Here is a 17,374-nt window from a genome sequence, read left to right on the forward strand (position 1 = left end):
ATAGCTCAATCCAAGGAAATGGTTCAGGGCCTTTGGCAATTAAAGTCATTTCTAAAGAACACACAGTCATCCCTGGCAGATATACAACATAGGGCCACGGTATCTCATCCAGGAAGACAAGAGACCCGATTTGCCTTGAGTGAGGACAGAATTCAGAGTGCAGCTGTCTCATTAGTCCATTGAAATAGGCTTCGATCCGCTACACTAAGAGGCTAGGCCAGTCTCATTGGCAAAAGTCACCAGGCCTTTACACGCAATTAGGAGAACAATGTACTCTGCCTCTGGAGAGTAAACTTTTTTATTTAACTTAATTAGATGAGAAAAAATGGCCCTGAACCTTAGGATATGTTGAGGAACAGAGGGTGAAATGAAGGTTGTGTACTTACTTTATCGGACAAAAAACAAAGACTTTTCGAATTGCAAAGAAAACAAGCCAATATTTCATTTAGAATATTTATTACAACTTAGCGAGAGTGGCGTTCATAGAGAGTCCATTCGAAACCCCTCTACAGATGTGTTGTTAAAAAGCTACATGGTGTAGTGAAATACTTGTGGCAGGAATTACATTATATTCTGTGTTTGAATGCCCAAGTCAAACATCTAGATTTGATTGTCCCCCAGGCAGTCCACAGACGACTTTTCAAAATGTAGATTAACAACCATTGCAGTCAAAGAATGAATACAGAGACCAGTAATTCTATCAGAACAACTGATTGAAATAATTTATAGAGTGAACTGTCACAATCAACTACAATTGGCAGCCATATCTACAACACCAAATCACAATCTTGAATATTTATAAAAGGCGAGCAAAGACAGTTTTGCCTTTGGCACCAAGACTCTCATGTCAAATTTATTTATATTTATATTTATATTTATATTTATATTTATAAATAAAATAAGATGAAAGTGACGACAATGCAATCATATTGCAGCAACTGTGATAGCCTAGTGAATAATAATAAATAGCACCTTGTGCTGCAAATAAATATAAAAAAGCACTCATTATCAATTTTCCAACTTGCAGAGAATGATGCAGGCCTCCCAACGAAGCGAGCTGGCTTGACCTGGGAGAGGAAAAAGTTGAAATGTTTGAAAATCAACAATGCATAAGATCACAACATCTACCGCCTTCGCCCAGGACATTTTAGGTCATCCAAGACTGCAATCTGTTTAAAGCATAGCGAAGAACAAACTTGTAGGAGGATTAAGGTGTCGAGATGAAACTCTAGGGAACCACTGAACCAAGAATTTGACGCTGTCAATGAACATTAAAACCTGGTCTACACTTGCAAACTTCTCTCAACCTCTGTTTGCAAACATCATCAAACAGTGACAGAATTAGCTTCTGTTTGGGACTGGTTGTCCACACTATGAAACAATACTATTATTGCCAAGCATATGATTGGCCAATTGGTCCAACTAGTGAATCACAATTGAGCACTATAGCTCTTCTACGATTGGCTAGATATGCCAAATTTCAGCAGTCATGTTTTTAAGAACGAATATGTCAAAACATTTCAAAACAAGTTTGCTGGTGTTTGGAAACACATCCAGTTTACCAAACTCCTAGATCTACCTCGATGGGCTGCCAGCAATAAGGCAAGATCATTCAGGCAGTGCTCTACATATCATATTTTGTAATCACTCAAGCAGAGACATCGCTAGTCTCTGGAAGAGCAGGCCCCTCCACAACACTCAGTGCAGCCTTTAATTCATCTTCAGTAATGTCATGCACCGTAAATGGTACATCTTTCCACTTCTTGTAACCTTGGCGATACACCACAGGCTCATTCTTGGCATCGAGCATTGGTTCATTATTTACATCCTTGACAACATTTTCAATCAGTAGATTAGAAACTTTCAAGAGTGGAAATGGAACATTTTTGTAGAGAGCAAAAACTCCCAGGTCCTGGTTGCAGGAAATGCAACTTATTTTGCCTTTAAATTGAAAGTCATCAATCACTTTTGTCTTCGTTGTTTCTTTTGTCCTGTACTTGTTCTGGAAACTTTTACCAAGTACTGAATGGTGAGTTCCGGCCAACAGTCTCAAATCTTCTGCCCTGCACAATCCATTCGTGCACAACCCGCAGAGCAAGAAATATGGCCCTTTTTGGTTACCGGTGACCTTTTTCCTCATTCGTGCCATATCTGTTATTTTTCTCTCCTTGGAGAACTTTTCTTGATATTGAAGAACATGCCTCTCATATTCTTCCTTTGACATTTTCTTCACTGTTTCTATCGCCATCAACATCATTTTCTCTCGTATCTTATTCAGGTTTTCCTTCTGTGCTTTCTTAGCGCCAAGAGTGCCTCCAGTCACGACTTCGTATGAGCTGTCATCGGCTCTTGCTCTTCCTGCAATCAAAACATACGAAATTCAGCAACTCTTGTGAATGCCAACGCTGTTGTCCTAGTTTCCATATGTCTTTTAACTCATTTCCATATCATATCTACATTTTCACACCCAACAGAAAGGTACCTTGAAGAATATTTGCACAGGGGGTTGGGGGGGAGAGGCCGCTTTAACCAGAGATTCTGCTTTTGGACATCCCTGAATTGAGGAAGATGAACAGATCCATCCCTGGAATGGTCAAGATGGGCAACACCCAGTAATCTGCATACTTTTTGTATAGACTTCTGCATGATGCCTGCTCTTGAACACACGACCAGCAGGATATGATTAGTTTTGACAAGCATCTCTTAATCTATGCTCGGTTTTAATGATAGCATTACCTCTTGATTGCACCATGGCTATTTCATTTGTTACGTAGTTGTAGCGGATGATGAGGTTACACTTCTGGATATCCAATCCCTCTTCTGCCACCGATGTTGCAACCAGTAGTTTGTGTTCACCACTTTTGAAATAGTCCAAGATGTTCAGTTGCTTCGTCTGAGTCATTGAGGCTGAAATATGGAAGAGAAGTTTTGTGAGGCCGCGCAAAATAGCATAGGATTCTATGTTATATTGTGGTGTCAGTTCCAGGGTTGTGATTGCCTGCATACCAGACCTGCCTCACATAGACCTCCTCATCTCACATGGCCTGGAATGCATCAAAACTTTGCCATTGCCCTAAAAAATGGAGATGAAAATGTGTTCTTACCTGGCCCGGGATCTTTAGCGTTTGCACCGACTAGAATCTGAGGATTCCAATCTTTTAAATCTTCATCTTCCTGGATCCAGCGACACAGGGCTACAGTCATTTCTCTGGTTTGAACGAAGATGATACCACGTCCATTGGCTTTCGATAATGCATCCGGAAACTTTCCAAGGATTTTCTCCTTCAATGTTGCGAGCATAGGGTTTTTGAAGCGTGGGTCTTGGCTTATTTGGACAAGCTCTGGTTCCGCCTCTGAAGCAAGGAAAATAAACAAACACTTTTCAGATTAGATGACAATTTCAGCATACTGGAGATTGATGATATGACGACCTTGGCAATGTAACTATCTGGTAACATATCATTCCTTTCTGTCTTTGCTCCGTCAATATCTTTTAATTAGGCTCTGTGTCACATCTACATGTATTCCACCTCTGGTTGAGATGACAAGCACACATCAGGTACACGCTCCTCTCTGTGGGATTGACCCTAATTGGCATTGACACCCTTGTACAAGGATTTTTAGTTTACTTACTTCAATCAAAGGAAAAGGCAATCAAAGTAGAATGATTTGCCAAAGACCACAATCAGAGCGTTAATTTCTGGTATTTTGCACGACTTCTGCCAAATATGGATAAAAAACTTGGAAATCTACTTACTCTCAAATTGCTCTTCCAGCCAGATCTGCTCTCCATCTTTCCCACTAGTCTTATCCTCTTCCTCATCGCCACCTGTGAGGAAGTCATCATCGTCCTCTGCTTCCTTGATGAGGACACTTTCTATCTTCTGGAACTCTTCCTTCAGGTATTCCAAAGCATCTCTCGTGCGGCATTCATGATTTATAAGCAGGGCTCTGTTGTACGTCTGAAATAAAATGTCAGACCTTGATCTTATTTATTTTTCTCCCAGAAGTGATATTAAGCACACTCCTTGTACACGCGTCAATAGAGTCGATCAACTACCAGATGAGAGAGACACTGGTAACTTCATGAAACTTAATCTGATCTACCTGGCTCATCCCTTTAGAAACTCCCTTCAAAGATTCTGATCAATACTAAAACTTACCTTCAAATAGCTAAGATACTTCAGGCTGCGCTGACGATTAATGGGTAAGAGGACGGTGGATGACTCAATCGGCTTCTGGATGCGACTTAACCATTGTATGTAAGGCTGACTCCCTTTCTCTGATGGAATGCTGCCGAATGCTGACTGGAAACCTTTGTCTTCCCCTATGATAGAAGTAACAATTATGACAATATTAGACTTTCTGTCGCCAATATATGTTCCATGTACCAGTAAAGTTGTATAGGGAAGTAGAAAAGCGATGGCCTCATGATCGAGAGGTTGCGGGTTTGACTCCAGCCACTACATGTACCCGATTCTCCTAATACTTACTTACTTACTTAGGACCCTTTGTACCCTAGGTGGCACATGGGGCGTTCCCCAGGGTCCTCCACTCAAGTCTCTTTCCGATTCTCCTAATGGTTGAGTTCAAATGGCAGCTCCTTGAAACCTGCTAACTGGGATAATGCCGAAATGCACTCTGAGCAAGGTTGACGTCTGCTAATCTTAGATGTGTGTAGAGTACTGCATGTCAAGGATCAAGCAATATCTGTTGCAAGGATCAATTCTTTGCATATTTTCAAATTTGTTGCTACAATTAGTGACTGACACAAAACTTGCCTTCACAACTTCGTTTCAGTTTCTTTTCAATGTCGGACATCATTACGCAAATCATCTCCAGGAATGGATCAGGCTTACGGCTATTGGCAATGGTTGTTTCTGAAATGGACATAACACAGAGTAATTAAATCATTCTGACCCAAAGAACACTCACAAAAAGCTCTGGAGATCGCCAAAGGTAGATGATACGGAAAAGTATCAGATGCAAGCCAACTGTTTAAACTGTTGAATTCAGGACTGGTTTCCTACTTCCAGTTATGTCCCATATACCCAACACAGCCTTACCAAATATTTTATTCTATAAGGTGTTCCGAGCACATTTGAATGAGCTGGGTCTTTTCAGCACTTGGGAAATTAGGTTTAATATGATAAGTCTCGATGGACTCAGATGGGAGAGACCTAGTATTAAATGCTCAGTTTATCTTAAGTACCAGCATCTACTTACTCATGATAGGTTTATTTGATGTCTCGTGTATTTGTTTCATCATTTCTTCATCTGGGTTACTCAATTCCCCAGCATCAAGATTGGCGCACATTGTCACAACATGTTCGATAGCTTTGGACATGCTGGGAGCTTTACCAACACCGAGTGAGGCGGTCAAGCCCAAAACCTAAAATGAGCACCATCAAAAATAATAAGGGATGTTATAATTACCAATGATACAATCACAGAAGGGCAATTTACTTATACCAACATGCCAAATTGGCGTCCTTGGTGAAACGGCACTGCAGACTGAATTCTCCAATGATAGCAAACTTGCAGGTAATTTCTAAGAACCTTGACAGAAAGATATATTGGTTTTAACATGGCCCAGATAAAAATTCTTATTATTGGTCAAAAATGGGATTACGAATTCAGAATAAACCCAAATAGGGTATTTCGTTTGGAACCAGTTTGTTATACTCTCATAAGGCCAATGCCAATGTATCAATCTGCACAAAGATGATAGCTGCATGGAGCACTCAATCGACATAAACATCTGGCAAACCTGATAATTCTGTTTTTTCTCTCTGTTTTCTGCCAAATTTGGTGATCGAAACTAATATTGTAGTGTTGCACCTGACAGATAGGTAATAATGCCTTAAACACCAATGCCATTAACGAACCTGGGGTAGACTCTCGTGGCCTTCAAGCTTCTGATCCACGTATCGTGTCATGATCAGATTGTAGGGATGGTCCCTGGCTGTATGGTGGCACTCGTCAAATATCATCATTGAGAAGTCATCAAATTTAACCAGATCCATCACGTTGTCAAACTTCGCTGCTTTCGGACTCATCATAGCATTGACGAGGAGCTGAGCCGTCATTACTATGATGTCATAATCGTGAAGGAGCAGCTTGATTGGTGGAACTTTATCGCCACTTTCTGCTCCACCCGATATCACAAAAGACTTGAACTCAGGACTGAGAAACTTTTCAAACTGCTTGTTCTGTTGGTTTGCTAGGGCAACCTCACAGGCAAGAAAGATGACTTTGCGTTTTCCTGGGTCCCTCTTTAGATGATCCTGAAATAGAACAATGAAAAGTATAATTGTAGAGCCTCCTTTTAAGGGACAACCTCGAGACTGACAAAATGCTGTACCTTCTAGAGAAGTGTCAAGAATGACAATTAATGCTCTTCTTAAAGGCAGACAGAGTTGATTATAGACTGAGATCAAACTCTGTGTCCTAAATGAAAGCCGAGGTGCGCAGCACATTGGCACAGTAAAAAAACATTCGACTTCAGATTGACTTGCTTTTCTTTAATCGAACATGACTTCACCACCACGAAATAGTCTTGTCAGGATCAACTGCTTTAAGTCTTCATAATGTCTTGAATTATTGGTTCAATCAACTATAAAGACAAACAAGAACTGTACCTTCATTATGCCAGCAGCTATAATTGTTTTTCCGCTCCCGGTTGGGGCACAGATGATGGTGTTTTTACCCTCTATACCAGGTCGGGCTAACTTCTCTTGGTAGTCGTAAAGAACCAATTCATCCTTATCCTGTTCTTTGGTAGCTGTAATCAAGATTACAAGTGAGTTTGAGAGAATTTGCAAATTTCAGCCGTTTAAACTGCTTGTCTAGTATGCAAAAGGACAAACCCCAAGCCCGAAAAATCGAGAATTTAACGTCTGGATGAAAAATGTCAAAATAGAGGCACGGAGATTTGCCGGTCTACATTATTACGTCCAATGATGGGACGATCGACAGTCTCTGCCTTTTTGTTGTTGCCTACACTAAAATGGGAGTCAGACGTCACTGACAAGAGGAAAAGGAGGAGTCCATTTGAACTTGGTGTGATTGTGGCATTGCTGGTGCCGGTTATTTTCAGACCTCTAAATTAGAGAGAAGGGGCCTCCTTACATTCGCTATCTTGTTTTTCATCATGTTCGTCATCTTCCTTTTCACCTCCTGTCGCTACAGCAGACTTGCCGCATTCTGATTGGTCAGATGCTGGAATTTGAAATCGTCACAGACTATAGTTCCTTGCCAAGGGCCTGTTCATACTTTTTACATCAGGTTAATTAAAAGGGGTGTTGTGGTCAACATCAACTACAAAGACTTACTGATAGCAGCTCATTGCACAGTGGTCTTTATTCATCCTCCTATTGGTCCATTTCATAAGGGATTTACTGATAGCAGCTTATTTTTCAGTGGCTAAAGGTATTTGCTCCTGTAAAGTTGTAGGCCCCTTAAAGTCGTATAACACACCAATAGTGCAATTTGTCAATGGGAAGTATGTATATCAAACATCAATTAATGACATTTGATAATACATTTTGTTCCGTCGTTGTCAATATTTCTGAAACTTTATTCGCATAAAATTCCGGTCTAGCAGAAAAAGAAATTCCCAAGGAAGCACTCGGAAATCTTCGGAAGTATTCGGCCGTGACGTCATTGCAGGGAGATCCCTTCGAACCAGAAAGGGGCTATTGTACGCCATTGTGTACAAGATGCATTGATCGAGTGAGCAATTGACCCGATTTGATGACATTTATTCAATGAAAAATGCCAAACTATTGTGTTGTCGGGGGGGTGCAAGAACGTATCGGATGCACAGCTCGGGATATCAACGTTTGCATTCCCTGCTGATCAAGCAGTGAGGAATCTGTGGGAAGACGAGAGTATCGACTGCCTTGCGAAATTGGAGGATTCAGTCCAGTTTTCGGGAGACGCCCGATGTGACAGCATGGGCCATTGCGCAAAGTATGGGTCATACTCTCTACATGACACTGACTTGAACAAGATAGTAGCAATGGAGTTGGTGCAGGTGAGTTCATGATTTTCTACATAAGACTTTGCTCCTGTGACAACAAATGTTTGTCTCATTTAGAAGCTACAATTTAAAGCAATAAAAAGCAAAACTTTATGCATGTTGTATTTTTCAGGTCTCGGAAGTGAAAAATAGCTACCACATGGAGCTTGAGGGACTTGACAGGGCGTTGACATATGTGGAGCAAGCACTTCCCCATGTCCAGATCAAGCTGACAACTGACGGGCACAAGTCCATTGCCAAGTGGCTTCGAGAGGATAAATCAGAAACAATCACTCACTACCTAGACATATGGCATGTTGCTAAAGGTAAATATATTGTTGTACTAACTACGTACTCAAAATACTTTAGTTTTCTTGATGAAGTGTGTTTAAGGTACATTTCCTGAATTCTCACTAGGCCGTTACTACTAATAATATGCTTAGTGATGGCATTGATTGCTGATATATTATTCCTTTTAGGCATAAAGAAGAAGCTAAAACAGTTGAAGAAGTGTCCTTTGGTGGATCAGTGGCAGGGAAGCATTGTCAACCATCTCTACTGGTGCGTGAAAACAAGTGGAGACAATGTTGATGAAAGGATTGAAAAGTGGAAGTCGGTTGCTAACCACATAGCCAACATCCATAAACACGAGAGCAAACTATTCCCCAAATGCCTCCATAGTCGCCGTGTGTGCAAACGTGGTAGAAAAAAGAAATGGTTCGAAGCAGGTAAGTGAGAGAAGTACAATTATGATAATAATACAACCCTGTCATCCTGTGCATCAGTGAGTACACATTAAGTATTGGGTTGACAACTTGGATTGTGCTAGGTTTCTACCGTAAATGGGATTGACATGTGATATCACTTTATGCATTCTTGATTTCAATTTCAAGGTTAAGATAACTTCCTCCATTTGATTTCAGGTTCTGAAGATCATGACAAGTTATGCAAGGTGCTCCTGAACAAAGACCTCCTGAAGAGTGTGGCAAAATTGAGCCCTCAAGGACAGACCTCAGGCCTCGAAGGTTACCACAGCTGTCTGCTACATTTTTGTCCCAAGATGTATCACTTTGGATACAATGCTATGACCAGCAGGTAAGTTTGGTTATTTTATTATGTCATCATGGTTTCATCTTTTCACATATGCCACCACCTGCTACTATCTTTTAGTGGAGAGTCTTGACAGTCATAACACTCCAATTCACTACTATTCATAGGTCTATGGTATAACAAAGGACAACCTGGGTCAATACTGAGAAAACCTCTGCAATTCCAATTGGCATGTCAATTCAAATCATTTTTTTAGGTTACAGATAGCCGCATTGCACTTCAACGAAAACGCAGGCAGAGACCAACGCATCACCAAAGACGGAAAACCTTACTTCAACATGACGAATCCAAGGAGTAGAGAGAGACGTTCCATTGTGGTGCCTGTGAAGAAGATTCCAACATTTGGTAAGTCCCTTTGACATTGCCAAGTCTATAACAATTAACATCATATAAACAAGCAGCCATCTGATAGCAATACATGGAACTGCTGTAAAAACCGCGCCGACAAAGCGCGGTCGGCGCTTAAGGGCTATGACCATGGAGGCATTATCCTTCAGGCCCAAAATAGGCTTCAAAAAGAAAGAGTGTAAAGGTATCTGTGCAGTGGAGAGGCCTGATCTCATCCTTGCCATACAGCATAGTGTCCACCAAAGGCCCTACACTATGCCATGATGGCTTCAATTACTATGTAAATAAATAAACAAGCAATAGCAACTCGTATAATGTACCGTACAATTTACTATGTAAATAAATAAACAAGCAATAGCAACTCGTATAATGTACATGTATGATTAAATTATTGCATTATCATCAATACATAATTTCAACTTCTGTATGTAGGTTATGCACACAAACTTTCTGTGGAGGTGAAAAGGTTGGTCATCAGCGGAAAGGACTACATCATCTCCGAGGACCCAGCCCCAGTGTGCTCAAGATTTGAACGCCCTACAAAAGCAGAAGCAATACAGCAGATGAAGTCGCATAAACGCTACTAAAGATAATGTCACTGGGCCAGATTAGCGTTCATATCATACCAGGAGTTAGACTTTTGGGCACAATGCCAAGTGGCCATGTGATGTCCTTTTGTTAGGTGCTGTAACTACTTCCACCGCGATGACGATCGGACTTACATCACTCATCAACATGATGAAAACCCTCGAAGTTCATGTTCTCCTCGATACCAGGTGGTGGATAGAAAGCACGTATCTTGCACACTACACATGCTGGCACTACAACTCTAATGTCCTTGCCGAGATATCCGTGAGACCATCGCACAAACTGCCGATATGCTATATGTCGCAACTTCTTGTGTTCAGGTCCTTCATAGGCGTTACGTCCATACTGTTGTTTGTATGCCAACCAAGCAACATTCAACACGCCAGTGTGCAGGCAAATAGCATCGAAGTCTGTACGATCTGTGACACAACCAACGTCAACCATATCCTTTACCCGTATAGCCTCTCTACAACATACACACTCTGTTTTCGAAGGCAGAATCTGGCATTTGCCACAGGAGCACCTGGAATGATAGACAATGTTTCTGATGTAAGCAAACATGTCATCTCTATGCGCATGCATAGCCTATAGGCCTAAGAAGGCAGCTGGTTTAATTTTTGTAATTAATGTAAATAAAAACAAGTTCTGACATGATTAAAAACAATCAACTTTCTTTATTGAATTCATTTGCAGGGGTCCTTTAACCAGTGTGTAGCCTAAACATGATTTATGGGGCCTACCATCACGATCATGAGATGACATGTCATGATGTGTTGGCTGTTCGTTGCGTGCATGCAATGGCATGCATGCACAGATGCAATGCATGTGTACATGGTGTACATTTAGTATTAGGCTGGGCCTACACCGTCATATCGACAACAAAGGAAATAAATGATTCCACAAAAGGGTACAATATAGCTAGCCAGCAGCTATGTACGGGATGTCGCGATGTGAGGGAATCTGAAGGATCAGTGTGTGATCGTGAGCTGTCCAGAGCCACAGAGGCAGAGTGTTTAGGACCTACTTTACTTGCCAATTATCCAATTCTAACGGGGGCTCGTCATGCTCATCCTGATCCATTTCCGACTCGTCAGCAGATTCCTCTCCACTTTCATCTGTCTCTGGCTCATACTGGTACGGCGATATCCCAAGCTCAGCAACTTGTTGGTTCTCATCCAATTCTGCACTGTCTAACTCGTCAAATTCGTTATATTCGTCCGAGCTCCAATTGATTTCACTAAACATCGACGCCATTTTGAAAACCTGATTCCCTGCAACGCGTCACGGCTCTCATTTACATATTGACCTATATTCATGCTATTTCTAGGGCGGCATTGAGATTTCTCGGGGAGGAGGAATTTCCATCAGATAAATCAACCATTTCCGAAAAATCGCCTTAGAATCATAAATGAACAATACCATCTGATAAAATGCAATATCATCACTTTCCTGTGTGTGGAAGATAGATGGTAGTCGGGTTTTGGTCTGATATACGACTTTAAATGCGTAATGATTTGGTCTCGGGATCCTGATGTTTTACTCATTAGTTTTGCATGAGAAAGATACTCGGCAAGATATTACAATCAAAAGGCACAGCTACCTACCATTCAAGACAGCATTCTTTCCCATGCCCACACTAGCTGAAGAAGCAGCCCCCCTACTCATCATGATGCTATCATCTCGCGGTGGGGCATCCATTGCATCCACGCTGGCCGAAAACTGAAAATCCTCGCCTTCTGACCGGACATCTTTGTCCATGCTCATGCTGTTATCACTGTCCTGGAGTGAACCATCTGGTGACTGGATGTTGACAGTGCTACTGATGTTGACTGTTGAACCTCCTGCGGCAAATAACGTGAAGTTGCCACTTCCATGGTTGACTGTTGTCTGTTTTACATTCTGCCCATCTGAAGAATTGAGAGATGACGACTTGCTATGAAGGTCATCTGCTGTAAAAATAAAGATAACGGTAAAACCGAAGTTTGCCGATATGATACATGGAAATGTTTTTTGTGGTATATCCTGCCAGGCTGAGACTTGCTCCAACGATGGAGCTTCTCAAACAGTTCCGGAATCACGTGGAAAGTCATGACTCTCTCCAAAGATGGTGTGTCTCACTCAGCCCAAGAATCTCATCCAAGCTTGAACTGTGTCCAAACTTGTGAAGTACCAACCTTAGATATGTCCCAACCTAATTAGTGGCAAAATTAGGAGGCAGAGGGTGGGTCAATTGCTTTTCTTAAAGTAGTGTGGATAAGACCTATCTTGATATTTGCAATGCACAGCCAAGTTTGAACAGAGACAGAATTAGGAGACACTGAGGGATAGTTTATTTTGAAAAGATATTTACCTAGACCAGGTATATCTTGGTCATAAGGACGTTCTGGTACCCCAGGGTTGGCCATTACCATATCATCAAGAACATCTTCAATCCGTTTGCCTGGAAGAGAAAATGGCATAAGATTTGATGATACTGACAAGATATCATATATAACCATATGAAATGGCCAGGGCCATTGTGCTCACCTCATGTGGAGGAAAGATGGATAAAGAGCATGGTCTTGTGTCATGTAGTGTTAGGTTTGATGTAGGTCCAAGCAATTACAATTTCCCCAAAATGGCCAATTTACAGTACATTCGACCTCTGTGACCTTGAAAAGTAGGTCAAATCAAAGAAGACCCGGGTGACACATTGAATGGTTGTTAGAATTAGATGTACCTATGATATAAAATTGGTGCCAATCGGGCAAGTCATTACTAGGGATAATGGCATTTTGAAGAATTTAGGATTTGGCCCCCTCCCTGGAGGCCAAATGGCAAATCAGATCGCACCAAACTTCGGTACCTGAGATCACCTGACCAAGGGGTACATGTGTACTTAATTTGTGATCATTAGTCATTGCAGTTAAGAAACGTGCCATAGTTACGGCCCGACGGCGAATTTACGCCATTTGACCTCTGTGACCTTGACAAGGAGGTCAAATTAAAAACCTGTGTGACATATACTGTATGGTGGTTAGATGTACCCATGATATCAAATTGGTGGCAATCGGGCAAGAAGTTAAGGAATAATCACATTTTTAAGGTTTTTGGATTTTGCCCCCTGGTGGTCAAGTGGTGAATCATATTGGACCAAACTTCGGTCCCTGAGATCACCTGACTAAGGGGTAAATGTGTACCAAATTTGGTATCAATAGTCATTGCAGTTTAGAAACGTGCCATCGTTACATCCTAACGGCCAATTTACACCATTTGACCTCTGTGACCTTGAAAAGGAGGTCAAATCAAAAACCCGGAGGATATATGATGCACCTTTGCTAGAAGTACCTACCATATTTTTTTCAAAATTTCCCGACTACTATTAAGGGAGATATTGCATATTTTCACTTTTAACGTTTGGCCCCCTGGTGGCCAAACCATGAAACGAATCGGACCGAAACTTGGTCTCCCAGGTGTTATTACATAAGGGTACATGTGTACCAAGTTTCAACTCAATAGCTCTAACAGTTACGAAACGTGCCCTGCTAACGGACGACGGACGACGACGACGACGACGACGACGACGACGACGACGACGACGACGACGACGACGACGACGGACGACGGACGCCACGGTATGGGATAAGCTCACCTCTGCTAAGAGGTGAGCTAAAAACCAGCTCCATTCATTTGAGTCGTCTTATTCTTTGAGCCATTACTACAGAACCAAGAAGTCTATGGGTACAAAGAAATGGGCAGACACAGAAGTACTGGCAAGACAGCCTAGCAGTCTAAATTATGAGTGCCTCAATACTACTTTCTTACGCGGCTCCAGAAAATCTGGTGAAAGAAGTTCAACCACAGATTCATTCCCTGAAGAAGTCAATGCTCTCACGAATCCTGTTGGCCATTCTCGAATCAGCATGGAAATGTTGTCCAAGAGAGCAGACGCGCCTGGAAAGGTGAAGATGAGAATAAGAAACATTGAATAACAGTCTCTGACGGTTTTTAAATGCCATATGAGTTTCGTTTAGGTTTTCGCATTGGCTCGTCCACTGCTTACTGAAACATTGCGTTTGGAAAGAGTTGCCCAATCACTTTTCCATATAAAAGTTTTAGCCAGATCAGTCATGTCTATCTTGCTGAATTTGGAGCCCAAAAATACTGGAAATGTGTTCCAAGAATACTTAGACGGGCGCTTGCTTGAATTGTTGACAGGATAATGGGTTGCAATCTAAATCTAACATCATTACCAGGGTTTCGTCATGAAACTCGTGTACGGGTATGACAACAAACCAATCCATGCTTTGGGATTATTCTGCTTTAATTCATTGATGTTTTAATATCTTTTTTCATGAAACAGAAAAGTGTTTACCTGCATTGTTCGAAACATTGTCACACATGCATTGGACTGTTTTTTTAGTTTCCACGGAGATGCATCCTTCGCTCACCAGCTCATTAAGAAGAGACACATCAACCACTAACAGCTGTACAATGTTTTTGCGAAACAATTCCAGAACCTGCTTGAAAACTTGGTCTTTCTCAATATGCCTGATACCCTGCATCAAACCGTGTGCCTTTTCATGTCCTGAAAACAATGCAAGAACAGCATACAGGGAATGAAGGCAACAATGCCCTGTAGATGACTTGACATCCACATCAGTAACATAATTAAGAGCCTTGGGCTTTCACCCGAATGGCCCAGTATTCAACTCGGAATTTTCTTCTTGTTTGGCGGACATGATAACCTTGAGCTCTCAGTGGCCTCTCTCTTGGCCGGACAGTTGCTACACCTGACACAAAATTGCTCTGACCATAGCCATAGATGGATCCAAAACAGACACTAGAGAATACTCTTGTAAGAATACCTTCTTGTTTTAGAATATCTAGAAAACTTGTGTATATATTTGTCTTTCCTGAAGCAAGGAGGGCATCCAAAAGTTGTCGAGCTGCTGGTATCTTTCCTGTATTCTTATGGGTAGCTTTGATTGCACCAATCACTTCTGAAATAACAAATGGCCAAAGTTTCAGCATTTTCTCTGGAGAAAAGCAATATGCTTGGAATAACGGCTAAGAAGACATCACAATCACAGTCATCGAATTCATACACGGCCCCCCTGTGCACAGGTCTCAACACAACAAGGGACCTCAGAATCCACAAAGAGTCTAACTGGATCCATAGATTGCACACCACAGCTCCTCCTGGTCTCAATATCATGGACAACACGTCCTGGTAGGACCAACCTTACTTGTTGCGTCTCCAAAAGAAAAGAAATATGCAAAGAGAACATGTCCATTACAATAATACAGTCACTTCAAAGCTTTAATTGGAAGCAGGGTAAATTCATTTATGAAAGGTACTGGTATCACGAATTTCGGCAGCAACCGTGATCATTACATGTAGTCGGTAACCAAGTGAAAATGAGGAATTAGCCTAATTTTAGCATGGTGAAAATTTCCCGGTTTACTCTGAGCTTCATTTTGAAAGTGCTGCTCTAACTTTTTTACAGTTACCACCTGATACGTACCATCTGAGAGCAACATTCCCATGTGATCTAGCAATGGTGGTGGATCCAAGCATCTGACCAATTCTGGCCTGTACAAAATCATTGCTTCTAATCGACCATCTCTAGATAGAACATCCTGGTATTTTGTGCACAGCTCGGCACGATTCCTATCTTCTTCCTGCGACAGCCCTGCATTTGCCTCAGCCATTATCAACAATTCCAAGACCTGTCCCTCAGGTAAGCTCCAGGCGGTGGGAGAAAGTTCCTACCTGAAATAAAGTATAGAAAGTATTAAGCAATTGAATGTCTGTGACAGGCTAACACTGGGATTGTGTATCCTGGACAGAGATAACTTTTTTGTGTTTTTTTGCACAAGACTGCTCTTGCGTTCCTGGTCATCGTTTGTCGGATTCTGACACAGCAAATATTCGTAGATACTTCGGACTTCAAATATTCAGATGAAATCTTATGAAATAAAACACTTTGTTAATTTTTTTGAATTAACGTCATAATGTAAATGGCGATAATATACAATATGTGGCGAAAATCTGCCTTGTGACATTTGAGCCATTGTCTGGCGTATTTGACCATGAACCTACTCTAAAGATGTTTCGTTTAACCGACCCTAGGTGGCGCAAGTGTGTCAGGCCAGGGGCCTATAGGCTATATGCTTAACACATATCAACATCATCGAATCATGTTTATTATCGCCAACGTTACTTCCAATAAGTATTTATCTTCGATGATGAGTATATACATGCCACGACAAGGCCTTGACAATATTAACATCGCGATAGTGACTCAATATATGCTAGTACAGTGAAGTAAAGAGCAAACAGTACTGCTCTGAGAAGGCAAACAGTACTGCTCTGAGAAGACACACGATAGTGACTCAATATATGTTAGTACGGTGAAGTGAAGAGCAAACAGTACTGCTCTGAGAAGGCAAACAGTACTGCTCTGAGAAGACACACAACGCCTGACGTCATAACACTGTCAAAAATGAAAATTTCAAAATATAGGCTTAGGCTTAATATAATAATAAATAAATGTCGAAGAGATGAGATAAAGAAAAGCCGGGAAGACTTACTAAACTTGAAATCGAAACATACAGTCACTGACTGACACAGAGAGCGACACTCTAACTTATTAATTCTCAACAATACACTGAAACTGTACCCCGAAAATCCGTGAAAAGAGACAAAATCTGAAACTTGATTCAATGAATCGAAACGTCAGAATTTGGGGAATCCCCACTTGCTGTATTATGGCTAGTTCCTTATCCCGCAATCAGCTGTTCGGGGAAGCTGTAAACTGTTGATAAAACTGCTGATGAAAATGTTGATGGGGGTCCTCTAAATTTGGTGGCTTGACATTTGTTTGTTTTTTAATGTTTGTTAATCAAATTGCGTTATGTTATACTTTAAAGTCATCTTGTGATGTGGTAAAAAGGAAAATAGAAAATGTTATATATCAATGGGTGATTTTGATCAAAGAGTGGAGGCCATTTTTTTAGGTTTTCGAGATGCGCCGATCGGCTTTTAGATTCTGTTGATGGGTCCTAGTACTTACAGATTATCAGCATATTTGTTCCAATTTTGATATTTCTGACAATTCCAAGTCATAATCTTTCACAAAATAACTTTTTATTTGAATGACAATGAAAGTACCATCGGGTTTTAGGCCAAAATAGTTGGCCTCTCTCACACCCATTTTGTTGATCCAAGATGGCGGCTCTTCTGTCAAAGTGAGATCAGAGTATACATAAAAATGCATTTTACTAGGAATATGTGAAATGAAAGTCATTAAATTCCACTTA

General features: G+C 41.2%; 2 protein-coding genes across 4 annotated transcripts; both read right to left on the reverse strand.

Annotated features, from left to right (window-relative positions):
* Positions 1–469: 469 nt before the first annotated feature.
* On the reverse strand, positions 470–16,782 carry LOC135489108 (ATP-dependent RNA helicase DHX58-like). 2 transcript variants are annotated; one of them, XM_064774289.1, is made up of 17 exons: positions 16,646–16,782; positions 15,577–15,824; positions 14,917–15,051; positions 14,424–14,636; positions 13,874–14,002; positions 12,420–12,509; positions 11,674–12,015; positions 7,132–7,221; positions 6,642–6,784; positions 5,889–6,287; positions 5,227–5,392; positions 4,782–4,880; positions 4,164–4,327; positions 3,758–3,962; positions 3,105–3,353; positions 2,737–2,907; positions 470–2,358 (listed from the first exon to the last, which is right to left on the reverse strand). In XM_064774289.1, exons 2-17 carry the CDS (start codon positions 15,761–15,763, stop codon positions 1,649–1,651), a joined length of 3,492 nt encoding a protein of 1,163 aa, XP_064630359.1. In that variant the 5' UTR covers positions 15,764–15,824; positions 16,646–16,782; the 3' UTR covers positions 470–1,648. The 2 variants fall into 2 exon arrangements, with proteins under 2 accessions (XP_064630359.1, XP_064630358.1); XM_064774288.1 differs by having other exon boundaries at positions 11,674–12,018.
* LOC135489109 (uncharacterized) lies at positions 9,813–11,488 on the reverse strand. 2 transcript variants are annotated; one of them, XM_064774290.1, is made up of 2 exons: positions 11,094–11,488; positions 9,813–10,592 (listed from the first exon to the last, which is right to left on the reverse strand). In XM_064774290.1, the coding sequence occupies exons 1-2, from the start codon at positions 11,321–11,323 to the stop codon at positions 10,205–10,207; spliced, it is 618 nt and encodes a 205-aa protein (XP_064630360.1). In that variant the 5' UTR covers positions 11,324–11,488; the 3' UTR covers positions 9,813–10,204. The 2 variants fall into 2 exon arrangements, with proteins under 2 accessions (XP_064630360.1, XP_064630361.1); XM_064774291.1 differs by having other exon boundaries at positions 11,103–11,480.
* Positions 16,783–17,374: the final 592 nt, after the last annotated feature.

The sequence above is a fragment of the Lineus longissimus genome, chromosome 6 (assembly GCF_910592395.1).
Source record: "Lineus longissimus chromosome 6, tnLinLong1.2, whole genome shotgun sequence".
NCBI lineage: Eukaryota > Metazoa > Nemertea > Pilidiophora > Heteronemertea > Lineidae > Lineus > Lineus longissimus.

Excerpts from the sequence above, each read along its gene's own strand:
- LOC135489108 (XM_064774288.1), bottom strand. The coding sequence starts at position 15,763 with ATGGCTGAGGCAAATGCAGGGCTGTCGCAGGAAGAAGATAGGAATCGT. Across the intron at positions 14,003-14,423 it reads CAATGTTTCGAACAATGCAG|GCGCGTCTGCTCTCTTGGAC; the intron begins GTAAACACTTTT and ends TCACCTTTCCAG. Across the intron at positions 12,019-12,419 it reads CCAAGATATACCTGGTCTAG|CAGATGACCTTCATAGCAAG; the intron begins GTAAATATCTTT and ends TTATTTTTACAG.
- LOC135489109 (XM_064774290.1), bottom strand. The coding sequence starts at position 11,323 with ATGGCGTCGATGTTTAGTGAAATCAATTGGAGCTCGGACGAATATAAC. Across the intron at positions 10,593-11,093 it reads TTGGATAATTGGCAAGTAAA|GTGCTCCTGTGGCAAATGCC; the intron begins GTAGGTCCTAAA and ends CTATCATTCCAG.